General features: G+C 39.7%; 2 protein-coding genes across 2 annotated transcripts in view; one reads left to right on the plus strand and one right to left on the minus strand.

Annotated features, from left to right (window-relative positions):
* Positions 1-1,854: 1,854 nt before the first annotated feature.
* On the plus strand, positions 1,855-8,294 carry LOC149286067 (centromere protein V-like). The gene is made up of 5 exons (XM_089494491.1): positions 1,855-2,150; positions 4,828-4,926; positions 5,863-5,932; positions 7,604-7,718; positions 8,170-8,294. The coding sequence occupies exons 1-5, from the start codon at positions 1,855-1,857 to the stop codon at positions 8,292-8,294; spliced, it is 705 nt and encodes a 234-aa protein (XP_089350617.1).
* Positions 8,295-10,104: 1,810 nt separating this feature from the next.
* Positions 10,105-13,486, minus strand: part of LOC149286068 (N-acetylglucosaminyl-phosphatidylinositol de-N-acetylase-like) — a 55,997-nt gene continuing 52,615 nt past the window's right edge. The window contains exons 8-10 of the mRNA XM_089494408.1: positions 11,332-11,363; positions 10,716-10,849; positions 10,105-10,239 (exon numbers count right to left, since the gene is read on the minus strand). Of these exons, the coding sequence (XP_089350534.1) occupies positions 10,105-10,239; positions 10,716-10,849; positions 11,332-11,363 (301 nt within the window). The remainder of the gene's footprint in view (positions 10,240-10,715; positions 10,850-11,331; positions 11,364-13,486) is intronic.

Below are 13,486 nucleotides of genomic sequence, written 5' to 3' on the forward strand. Positions count from 1 at the left end.
TTTTGATGTATGTATAGGATCACTGTCCTGCATTATTGTCTGGTGGCGACACAGAAAACCCTCTTCAGAAAGCAGATACTCATCTACCATGTGCATTAAAGTGCATATGACGGCTAGAGTGTCCCTTAAATGCAGGGGATTAAATGCTATCCATATTTAACCATTTAGTGTCAGGGGTCAGACACAATTGTTCTTTATTCTAAAGTTTTAACCATTTATAGGCATCCTCTGACTAATTACGGTAGGTCTCTCTGGAAAATACACTTACCTAGCATAAGCAGTACTTCATTAGTATTGTCATAAATAATCAATTTATTGTGGTATTTGATATTGGAATATAACTCAAATATTGCATTACTGCCTGCAGTGACCAACTCCAGATGTGCAGATGACCAAAGTTTATTGTAGCAGTTCTCATCAGTTCTAATCTGTTTAGAGAGCTCTATTTAATAATCAAAAATGTTTCTTCATGTAATGTCCCATTCAAGCTTAGTTTTCAAATAGAGGGACAGGTTTTCCAAACACATGTGTGGATCCTTCATCTCGAAAGGACATCAGGCAAGGGAAATTGAAATGAAGAGAATCTCAATGGCCTTAGAGATACCTACAAAGGATCTCATCCAAAATATTGAGAAGAAAGAGAGTTTGCAAAATCATTTTATACAGTTCTGCATAAAAAGTTACTGTACAAATGGAAAGCCATAGGCTTAGGCAATATTGCTTGCTCATGGATTAAAAAATGACAAAATTCAGAGTTGCTGTTTAAAGGAAAATACACAAATTGGACAAAAGTGGAGAGCCAGGGGGTTCTAGTGTCTCTGCTGCTTAATAAAGTATTTAGTAATGTGAAATCTAAATATCTCTGCAAATGATTAGGCAAGCGATAAACATGAAAATAATTATTACCCGCAATGTCCATAAATGTACAAGGGCCAAAGTACTATTGTACACATCGAATGTGCAGGTGTAAGTCAAACAGAGAACCTAGAACACAACTAATAGAAATCAATAATATTCAACTGATGAGGGACCCTCGGGGAAAAAAACCCATAATTTTTATGATTAAATTAACAAGGAACAACACTTCATAAATGCCAAGTACTTTTTTACAGTGGGAGATATTCCAAATTTGTCAGATGTTGGCATACATTTTTACAGATTGTGTAAAGGAAATGAATTGCATTCTATTTATTATTAAACCATTAAATAACAAACAGTCATTAGTTTGCCGAGTTTTATTTGTAAGGCTCCCGTGGTTGTGATTATCATTATCATACAGGAGAAGGAGATGTAAATGTATTGTGATGATGTTCTAACATTGTCTGGGATGGAACCTTAATAGGATCTCACCAAATCAACATGGTCTCCTTCATCACACTAAGTGTAATCGGTTGTTGCAATACTTCACATTGTCAGGTGGAATCGTTTATCAGCAGGCTGGTGCTCTTATCGTGTACTATTTTCTGCATCACTGGCACTTTGAGGATTGGATATACCAACACGCTTTTATGAAATGGATGCCCGAGCTCCCCGTAACCCATCCATTGCCCAGTCTCCTCCCCACTGTAAGCGAGTATGGCAGGGAAGGGCTGAGCATGGCAGATAATGCGCTCTCCGCTGCCCCCTGCTGGAGGTTCAACAAAGCGAGCGAATTGGAAAAGGAATAGAAAGAGCTAAACAAAGCGAAAAAAGGCTTCACCTTCGTCCAGCGCGTTATTGATCTTTGACTCCTCTCTACCGGTGACGATTTCAAAGAGAGAGAGGAAAAAAAAGAAGAGTCGGAAAACCAAAGCTGTGCATTTAAATACTGAGGTGACCCCTCGGGGTATAAAGGCAGAAAAAAAACCTTGCAAGATGGTGAAAGCGAAAAAACCTACTGCAAAAGGGGGAGTCACGGAGAGAAGCACCAGGACTGCAGCAGGGGCCGGGGGGCCGGGAGACATCCCCAAGGCTGCAGTGCAGGCTCTCAGCTCTAAGAAGGGCAAAAGCAAGAAGGCTGCTGTCAAGACACAGGTGGAGACGGACGCCAAGGAGGAGGAAGAACAGCCTTCGCTGCTGGACCTGGGGGGACAGAGACAGCGCTGGGTCAACTTTGTCAAGCAGCAGAACCTGACTTGCGAGGAAGCAGCCAAACTTCTGCTGGATTCGTTGTGAGTATAGCGAGTGCAGGGCAGCCAGGAGACAAAGGGCAGATTGGGTATCTGGAGAGCAGCTGTGTGGCCGAATCCCAACTGAAAGGCTGGGACTGCTGCTCATACCCGTATCATCCAAAGCCATATGGTTGGCAGACAGTCAGCAGTTAAAGCTGATTTCAAGGCAGTTAAATTGTGCAGATTAGGACACGTGCCTCTCTGACCACATCTTGTTTTGGTGTCATGGATAGGGAAAGTCTAACTCCTATTATGCTCAGCACTGTCAGAACACCACCAGATCACTGCCAGAGTTTACATATCAATACAACTAGCAAATGAGATTGTAAGATGTATGTGATGCTAAAGATATGGACAGACTGCGAGGCTGAGAGGCATAAAACATGCATCCATCTGCCCAATGATATTTAAAAAAAAGCTTCTTCATGAACACTTTCATTAAAACCAGAAGAAACGTAAAAGAGATACACAACCGCCCAGGACCTTGGCCAATCCAATATATATGGGGCTATGGTCCACACCAGGAATACTTGTTACTGGTTACTAACACTCAGTAAGAAAGCCTTGAGTGGGTTCTTTGTCTGGCCATTAATACATGCTATTTGCAATTTGGCTCTTTCTAAAAGGGAGCCACAACATCTTCATATGAAGGTTCAGGTGCTCATACTCCCCTGTGTGCCCTGCTTGCTGCATGTATCACAGGCCATGTCGCTATATTCATGGGACAGCAGATGTGTTAATACCCTTGAACTCAGAGAACCCTACCGTCAAATAATAGAGGAACAAGGAGACATGGAGTAAAAAGTGTCTTAATACGGAGGGAGGAGAAAGGTTGGTGAGAAGAGGAAATGGGTAGACATGGTGAACCTGAGTCAGGGCCCACAGGCATTGGCTTGTCCTGCCATTCACATTAAAGATGGGCCTATTGCTTGCACAATACAGTGTAGCTGGTTACTGAGGGCCTTTAAAATGTTGCATTGTTTTTGTAAAAGGTAACTCTGCCCCTGTTTATAGCTTATAGTAAGAGTAAGCATTATTATCCCTCGTATCTTCAGTTACTTTGGGTATAAATCACCACCATGGTTCACAGAGCTTTACCATAACAAGGTGCTAGTTACAAAATAACGCAAGGTGTGCTGAACACACCATTCATCTCTTTATGATGCATATCCCTATTTATGTTGCGGTATAATGTAAATAATGCCATCAATTTTAGGTAAAGTAGGGAAAATAATACCCTGGTATGTCACAAGCAGAAACCTGTATTGTAAATAACTATTGGTATGTCATATTCTAAGTAAAGGTTATGGCATATGGTGTAATATTAGCATGTGAATGCAGAAATACAATATAATGAATTAATTAATGGGTTGCTTCCCAATCCCCTCTTAGAACTATAAAGACTATAAAAACCTCATCATGGGAGTATGAAACGGTAGAAGCCTTATTGTCGTTATGATACCCGGAGCCTTAGGTGAATTGAGTGAATTGATATCATAAATTCTCAAAGGTGTTATGAAGGACCAACCCTGGTGGACATCTCCTATTTGAAGACAACAAGAAAAGTATTAATGAAAATTGAATTTTAGATTTGTAACTTTTTCCTTTTAATGCTAGGCATTTCTGAAAGGGCTTTTTTGGGGGGAGCTGCATGTGGCAAAATAGATCCTTAACTAGCCCGTGGTCACAATATTCTGTTCATCGCATTGACTTGACAATACATTATGAAGAGCCAAATCTTGGAAGGGGATTTATCTAGCCTTTGAATAACACATAATAAAATAAGATGTTTCATTTCTACTTAACTCACCTTCCGCTCCCAATATGGCTTCTATGGTTTTGTCAGGAGGGAAAGGTTGTCACGCAGATTTTTTATTAAAATCTCATATTCTAGTATTATTATCTGTTCTTTATATAACGCCAACAATTTACGCAGTGCTTCTTACAATATATTCAAGGGATATGACAAGACTAGAACTGATTACCTGACACATTAGATAAAGAGGGTTCTGCTCACAAGCTTCCAATCTAGAAACTACTCGTCTATGGAGAGGGTTAAAATGTGTGCTTTTCATAATACTGTGAAGCAGAATCCATCTTCCCAGGCTGAATGGCAAAGAGAATTGGGATACATGTAACAACCGCAAGAAACATTTGTATAGGGAGTTACTGTATCATTGAAATCCATGGCTGAACGCTAGAACTGCTTCAAAATGTGGTTACTATGGTGAGGTAACCATGGTGCTAAAAAGGATCAACATGGCTGTGTTGCAGCTACCCTTTCCTGGATGGTTAAGAGCAGTTAGCTTTTACAGGGAGCATTTCACATAATTTTGTATGTGTTAGCCTATGGAGTGCTGGCTTGTGGAACTTTTTACTGGACTCTGCTTTGGAATCAAACAAATCTAGACATTAGTCTCTGGTCCTTCTATCAGTGAATGTCTACCTTTTAAATGTCTTTTTCCTGTGTCCGAACCCCTATCTCTGATCACGAATCCTAAACATGACTGTGATTTTTACATGCGGTTAATGGCTTTTCTGTGTTCATATAACAGAGTAGCCGCTGAAATCTGACTGTCCAGTTAGATATCTCTTTTTAAGTCTCTTTTGTGAATTTACTTTGCATGTAAAGTACTTTGTAAATCTGTGTCCCATTAAACTGTCTCTGTGTCCTCAGTGAATACAAAGGGCTTGTGAAGCACAGTGGAGGCTGTCACTGCGGAGCTGTGCGCTTCGAGGTCTGGGCATCTGCTGATTTACATGTCTTTGACTGCAAGTGAGTTACGGAAATTCTCGCAATTTATATGTATGTTACATGAATCTAGACTGATTGTGTCACATTTATAGTGCTGTACATATCAGCATGTGTAATAATCTTGATGACAAAAAAAATGGATCAGGAGACTGCTTGATGAAAGGGGGAAGCCTGGCATCTTTCCGTCTTGCTGGTGACCTTACTCATTGATATAGGGGCCCAAAGCACATCTGCTAGGTGAGGCACAATGAATTTGCAAAAGTAAAAAAACGATCATTTCTAGTAGTGATCAAAAACCTTGTTGAACTCCAAGGACTAATGCTATTTTATGTGCCATTTCCAATTGTCATAAAGTAATTAACATATTAATATATTTTATTAAATACCAAGGCTGACAACCTTCGTTACTATCCAACAAACAACCCACTATATCAACTGATGTAGAGTTGATCAGAGTTCCCTGTACATAAGTATAATAAATGGCACCTTCCCCTGCCTACAAAAGAAAAGTGAAACCTGTGTACACATCTGTAATACATATCTTTGCTCCATTACCAAAGATACATCCAGTGAGGATGTATCAACGCCTCCAGGGACCTTTGACATCAGTTGGGCAGACTGTACATCACACTTACTAATGACTGATTAAACCCTGACCTTGACTAATCTTACGTGTTTCACTCACCAAGCAATGTTTTTGTGTAAATGTTTTTAAGGAGCTTTAATTTGAAAACACACACCTGATTATGCTCAGCCAATTACAGCACCACCTTGACTCTTACTTGGTTCCTGAGATATTGTGGGCTATAATTGTTTGCTTGCCCTTTAACAATCTCATCAATAACTGTACATGATGCCAGTGGCTAGCTTTGGTTGTATTGCTGAATGCTTTCTCTTTATATAAATTTACAAGATGATGCTCCTCATGTAGTTAACTCTCTGTCATTGTTTGTACAGTTGCAGTATTTGTGTAAAGAAACAAAACCGACATTTCATTGTCCCTGAGTCACGTTTCAAGTTAGTGAAGGTAAGAGGCCGGTTATCAGTACCTTTGATATAAAGTTACAAACACACACAACATGTATAAGATCCAAAGTTTTGTTGAACATCATATGGCCTGGACAAAGCATGTGATAACTGTACAAATGTTGACCATGGCTGAAAATGTGCAGTACAGTATAGCTAATGGCTTTGGAATGGAGATATGTTTTTCCGTCCTGTAGGTGTCGTGTGCAGCTTTTATTGTACCCTGTAGCTAAAGCTCCTTCTCTGGCACAATGATATCAGAAAGTGAGATTTCATAGTTACAGAGCTCGGGGGCCCTGCTTATACCTATATTTTATGTATATATACACACTATATGGACAAAAGTATTGGGACACCTGACCGTTACAAAAACAGGGAATGTTATGACATTGCATTCTAAATACCGTATTGGCTCGGATATAGGCCGCCCCCGTATATAGGCCGCACCCTAAAAGTTTGGTGCTTTTTTAAAGAAAGTTTTTTTCTTTAAAAAAGCACTTACCAGAGCAGACTCCCGGGTCTTGCGGAAGTTGTATACGCGTATTGCGTAGATGTCCCCCGCCGGCCCCGCAAGACACCCGGGAGTCTGCTCTGGTAAGTCTTGGGGGGAGAGGTAAAACGCATTGTGCGGACGGTCACCGGCTGCGGCGATGCGGGTAAACACCCTCCGCAGCCGGTGACCGTCCGCATGATGCGCTTAGACAACCTCCCGTGCCGGCACCCCCCCCCCCCCGTGGAAAGTGCTGGCGGGGTAGGCTGTCTGAGCGTATCGGAGAGTAGGCTGCAGGTCCCCTGCACCACTGCGGGGGATCTGTATCCTAACCCCGCTGCATGTCCCGGGCGTCGGGCGCAAGACCCCGAATATAGGCCGCACCCCCACTTTAAAGACTTAAAGTGGGGGAAAAAAGTGCGCCCTATATTCGAGCCAATACGGTACATAAAGATTAATATTTAGTTGACCCCCCCACCCTTTGCAGCTATAACAGCATTGTCTAAAATGTCTTGGTTTGCTGAAGCAATAAGATTGATATTTGATATATGTATATGTAGAATGAATGGTCAGTATTAGGAATTTGTGCGTGTGTCTATATGCTGTTGTCTTCCTAAATTGTTTTCTGCTGATTACTCTCTGCAGTTGAATAATAGTGAATTTGTCCATACAATTCAGCTTGCACACGGTGTGATGTCGTCCTATATAGTGACACCTTTGAAAAGGTGATTCCAAAACAATCCGACTTGAAAATTACTGGCTCTTATGTTTAATTAGTATTTACTAGTAAAACTTTTTTCCTATAGGATAGTCTTATATTCAGGTTTTTTTTCCCCCCTAAATATTCAAATTGTGGGGGGGGGGTCATATTATAATCAGGGTCGTCTCATAATTGAGCAAATACGGTAATTGTGCTGCTGTCTTCAATGGTAACAGCGCTCAGGGAATATGCAGGGACTGGAACCACACAGAGCTGGTAAAGATTTATGTATTGTTATATAATGTCCATTTTCCTCCTGTAACTGTTATCAATACTACTGTCTCTGGCAATGTGATCTACCCTGGTCCCCAGCCATAATTACCACCACAAATTACATACATTTTGTTATGCCTTGCTACAATTGAAAACAATGCCTCTATTGTGTGTATCATGTTGTTTTATATTCTCTTCTGTGCTTCTAGGGTGCAGAGAGCCTGACCACATACAACTTCAACACTAAAAAAGCTCAGCATATGTTCTGCAAATTCTGTGGTGTGCAGAGCTTCTACAGACCTCGTTCTAACCCAGACGGCTATGGTATACAGATACATTATAAAACATACAAAAAAAAAAAATTAAGAAGATGTGTTTTTTTTTAACCTATCAATTCCTGAATAATTAAGTGTTTCTGGAACAATATGAGACATTTCACATGATAAATTATTTCATCAGAGTAGGTGGAAGAGCACCTTTAACAAACTGTAACATGTCTTCAGGACAGGTGGAACCAGCCACTAAACCATAAGAGATGATATGGAACTGATCAGATCTCAGATCAGATATTGAAAGGACCATAGTTATTTTTATGCTTATTCAGATCACCCACTTTGTTATGCCATTTAGCCACACATAACATTATAGAGTTCAGATTTATGAATAACTTGTATAACTCAGTTGGATATTTTAAATAAGTTTACTTGGTTTTGGAAATATTCCATTTGCATGTGATCTCCCCAAATTTATATTTTCCCTCTTGTGGCATGTTTAGGAATAGCCCCACACTGCCTAGATGAAGGGACTGTGCGCAGTGTCCATGTGGAGCAGATCAATGGGAAGGAGTGGGAGAAGGCAATGAAAGAACACAAGACCATCCGTAGCATGTCGCAGTCCTGAGATTGAATGTTCTTCTTACGTGGATCTCCGTCCAACAGCTAATTTTATACATCCTTCGCAATGTGGCCTATCTTCTTAAAATTTAGTGAAATAAATCTTTTTTTTCTATAGACTTACTAACAACATATTGTGTTGTATGGTTACTTGGATTATTGAGTTTGAGTTCAGTGTATGTAATATAACCATGTAACATGTAATATAACCAGGAAAAGAAGGTGCTCCTTAAAGCTTGGGTCTCTATGGCTGTAGGTCGATCATCTCCTGTAGGTCTATTCAACCAATTCATGGTCCATCTATCAGTGCCAGATCCTTTATAAGCTTTGTCTTTTCCCAAATCTATTATCAAATTAAATGAACTACACAATAACTCAATTCTCCATTCTTCTAGCCAGTAAGTTTGCCCCTATTTCCCATGAAGAGTTTCTATTTCTATTTTTGTGGCTTTCTCTTCTAATACAAAAAACTAGGGCTGGATTTGGGATGTGCACCATTCCACTTGAGAAAATGACAACAAGTAAATATAAATATCTAATCTACTGAATAATGTCAAAAACTTTTGTGACCGCAACAAATTATGAACACTCGTATACGCTGTATAATAGTAAATTGAGGAGCAGTCAATGGGGCCATCAGATACTGAATGTAATATTGAAGAGTTGAGCAACAAAGCTCTCTTTCTTTTAAAGAGCCCCATTCATTAAACAATCATAGGATGACACTTTGCAAAAGGCAAAATCCCCCTGTACATTGTGCTGCGCCAGGCTGAAAAGATATCAGGTTTTATCTCCCTGTCTTCATCTCTTAGCCATATAGAGATAAAAAAAAACAGTTGAACCATTTGGCCCATCCAGTCTGCCAATTTTTCATGACTCAAACTCCTATCAGTCCTTGGTCTGGTTCTATTTTGAGGATAGCTTTATGTCTATCTCATGCATGTTTAAATTCTCACCAGTTATTCTGGGAGACTGTTTCATTTATCTACTAGTCTCTCAGTAATGTAAAACTTCCTTACATTATATCTATGCCCTCTTGTTCTGACACTTCTCCTCCTTTAAGCATTTAAATGTTTCTATTACAGCTCCATTCTCTCTTCTTTTCTCCAAGCCATAAGTATTGAGATCCCTTAGTCTTTCCTAATAATTGTTATCCTGCATCCATTTTTGTAGCACTTCTTTAAACTCTCCAATGTGTCAATATCCTTCTGGAGATGGGGGTCTCCAGAACTGTACACAATAATCAAGGTGAGGTATGATCATTTATTGTGCAATAGCTGGGATAGAAAGGTAACATTTCTTTTAACCTACATCAGTCTGTATCAGACATGTGTCCCGTCGTTATATCAAAGCCAGAATAAAACGTGAACCAGAAGTTGTTGGGTGCAGCAGAAGTCAATTAACTTGACACAAATATACATTCAGAAAATTAGTGAGCTTTAAATATATGATATCATTTTGTTTATTTTTTGAACTATTTTTTTTAGTTGCCTAGCCCAGGATTTGGTGAACAAAATCCTATGACACAAGGTAAATGCTCCGTTAAACAGTGTCTAAAATAAAATTATAGTTTTATTAATTTACGAAAGCAATTTGTTCCAACAATGTTTTTGAAACATCAGCTGAGGAATATCGACCAAGACTGACCTTACTATACAGCAGCTTTTTAAGGTGCACTACCTTGTGCCAACGGTCCCAGAGAGAGCAAATATTAAACCTCTGCTTTATTACGCTGAGATTGCTGTCCAGCCAGCAACATGAGATGAAGCCTATGATGTTTTGATCACATTCCATGCAGTTAAACATGTTCAATGTGCTTATCTGTCTTTTAGTGCAGGATCTTCAGTCTTACAAAGGAGGAAACTCAGGGAGTTAATCATCATGTATCGTGATAACTGTATGTAAACATGTCGGAACCAGAGAAGTTGACTTTGGTGGCGTTTCATGGCCTCCTAAAAAAAAAAAAGGCCAACAAGATGATTATTATTAGTTGAAAATATTTTATTATTGAAGTGAGCAATGTTAAATGCATCTGAAAGGGTGTTATGATCTCAAGGTCCGTTTGCCCTCTGTGGTATGCCCTTCACTGAGCCAAACAAACCTGGTTATTCACCGGTTGCTGCTGGTTTTCAAGCGTGGGTATCATCACCTTTACATCAAAATTTTACATCTAGATTTTATTGTTGCTGTTTCATAGCTTTGCCTGGTGAATATTAATATAATCTTTTGATGTAGCTCAACATATGGGGAGAAACCTTGGTGCAATTGAATGCCATTTTTAATGCTCTCTCTGGCCACATATTGTAACAACTGATGCAACCCCATCTTATTTTACCCATCCAGGGTTAACATACAGGAACAGGGGTCCTGTGAAATATTGTTTTGGAAAGACTCTGTTAGACTGCTTGTCATAAGAATACTGACCTACCTTAGCTTTTTTGTACTGTTCCCCTGACAATACAAAGAGGACATCCTGAGGGCAGAACCAGCTGATGGGCAGATCTAGGACAGAAAGGTACTTCCTAAAAACATTCACAGTCTCCAGAACAAGAACAGAACACCCTGGAAAAAGAAACACAACATGTGAGCTACTGATCATTACCAGTAAAAGGCACAAAATATTCTTAATGGAGAAACAGGATCACCAAAAATATCTAAATAACATTAGAAATAAAGAGAAAGGGAGGCTGAGGCAGTTAACATAAGAAATAGAGAATTGATCCTTTAAACGAAAGAATGGTGAAACAATTCAATTAATTAAATTTAAATTCTTCTTCAGAAGCTATGGATCCACACAAATATATACTCAGAAACTAGAAAAATGTCTGCAGCCTAAAACTATCCAAAAGATGGAGCTCTAAGTCAAAAGAAACTTCTCCATAACCGGCCAATTTCCTCTCTTCCCACTTTATATTCTATTCTATTTGCTATAATATAGTAACCAATGCTTTGCTTTTTAATTGGACTTCAATACTTAATATGAATCAATTATTACCTATTTTATTCTACATACATTGTATATGTATTCTCCATAACACTCCTACCTTTTGGGAGTCTTCTGGAAAAGGATAAAAGCCTGTGGAGATGAACAAGAGCAGGACAGAGAACGTTATGTGTGTAACTACACAATGACCAGACACAGCCAGTGACAAAGAGTACATGCTCCATTATTATTGAGGAGATTGGTTTCATGCATGTATCGTGTTAGACAGGATATGCGGCTGTCACTATTCACTAAATGGGAAGTTCACTGACCTCGCTATACAGTAAGTATACATAATGCAGGGCCCACTCAGCTCTTACTACAGGAGAAGCTCACCAAGGTAGACGTGCATCATGCAGTAATACTGTAGCTGACATATTAACGGATATGCAAGTTAGATATATGGGCTGCTGAGAGCCTCACAGTGCTATATACAGAATGGTGTAAATGATGTATGTAACTGTATACAGGCATGCTCGGCTTTAAGCAGAGCGCAGCAATGACATCATATAACAGCTCTCCTCTTCAACAGGCTGGGAGATGGATGCAAACTCAATGCTTTGCCCCAAGCCCAACTTCTAGCCACATCCCACTTAGGCTGCCAGCAATTTTGGACAGCATGTACTACTAAAGGAATTTATCAAACCTATAGCATGTTGTCTTTAATTTCAATCACTGTAGCCTCCTGGGGATATAAGTGTTAAGAGTGCCGTGCAGAAATCTGTACAAACAGCAGGAGAAACCCAAAACACTCCATGATTAAGGTTGGTGTTATTGTATCATTGGCTTGAGAAATATATGTCCAAACTCCAGGTTATTTAGAACTGCTTAGTTTGTAGTTTTGCTGTCTTCATTGTGGACGTCAGTAGAGCAGCATTTAATTACATGGCGCCGAGTTTAGTTTTGGGTGCAGTATTTTAAAACATTGAATTTCTGTGTTTACACAACATGGTGAAAGAAACACAAAATTTACAACTATGCCAAGAAGGAATATTCAAACTAAACAAAACCAGCGGAGAGAAGGCATGACAGTGTCGCAGTCCATCCCCTACCACAGGTGGCCGTAGGTGTAGAGGGACTGTATCCAAATAGCCCACATGAGGAGTTTCTCGTATTATAGGGGATTTATAGAATGCCAAATAAACTTCAACCATTAACTGGATGTATGCTGGGAAATTATTAGTGTTGATATCGCATACATGTGATTGGCTAACAATACTCCCCATTACTAGAATGGGGTTACCACTGAGCATGTGCAAGCAAGATGTATATATACAGATGCTTCCTGCTTTCAGCACAGGCATCTGGGAGAGGAGTTAAAATTAACAACACCTATCGCCTTTAGCCAGCCTCTGGTGAGTATTGTGATGGTTGCAGTTTAACAACATGCACAGATGGATCCCATCTCTTTAAACACGCGCTGAAAGGGTGGCATCAGAGACTGAAGAAAAACCAGCTGCAACAGTATCCATGATACCATCTGCTGATGGGTTAATGTGTGGCCTTTTATATAACTGTTACCATAGAAACCAGCAGTGCTGCATTCATCATCATGGGGGGTCAGCACTTACAGCGTTTTCTAAACACATTTGAAAGGCCAGGAGAACAGCATGAAAGGGAGGATTTGCAGGGCCCTGGGGAACTTTTCTCAATGCTGCTACTTTAAATCAGGTCTGACAAAACAACCACTTCCGTTTAAAGCACAGGTGACCCGCTATCAGGATCCAGCATTGTGTTTTATTGGGAACAAAAGGTCCTTGACTATGTGTGTGCTGATGTAGGTTGCTTGACACACGTCAGAGGCGGCACATCCTCAACCTGTCCTTCTCCTGCCTATTGTATTTTACAGATCTGTGTTTTCAGGTCACATCACCCATGTTACTCTTTATCTATATGCACAGCAAAAAAAGTTTACAAAAAGGACAGTGATCCCTGAGTATTCTACCAAGATCTCTCTGTTCTTTAGTATTAGAATATATTATAATATTAGGACAAGGCATTAATGATATGCGTTATTTCGCAATGACTGATGAATAAAGTTACAAGATTACATTTTGTAACTAAACACATAATTTATACTAGCTAACTAAAAATGTATGTAAAGAGAGTATAATGAGACAGCAGTGTTTAGTTTTATAAGAATACGCAGAGCCTTGCTAGCCAGGGCTCATGGTCTTCCCAGTGCTGCCATCCTTTAGAATGTTAAAATGTTCATT

The sequence above is a fragment of the Sceloporus occidentalis genome, unplaced genomic scaffold (assembly GCF_023333645.1).
Source record: "Sceloporus occidentalis isolate IW3139 unplaced genomic scaffold, rSceOcc1.0.p SCAF_72, whole genome shotgun sequence".
Classification (NCBI taxonomy): domain Eukaryota; kingdom Metazoa; phylum Chordata; class Lepidosauria; order Squamata; family Phrynosomatidae; genus Sceloporus; species Sceloporus occidentalis.

Bases quoted from the DNA above. Each gene is read 5' to 3' on its own strand.
- LOC149286067 (XM_089494491.1), top strand. From the start codon at position 1,855: ATGGTGAAAGCGAAAAAACCTACTGCAAAAGGGGGAGTCACGGAGAGA. The intron at 2,151-4,827 runs GTGAGTATAGCG...CTGTGTCCTCAG, and splicing joins AAACTTCTGCTGGATTCGTT to TGAATACAAAGGGCTTGTGA. The intron at 5,933-7,603 runs GTAAGAGGCCGG...CTGTGCTTCTAG, and splicing joins CACGTTTCAAGTTAGTGAAG to GGTGCAGAGAGCCTGACCAC.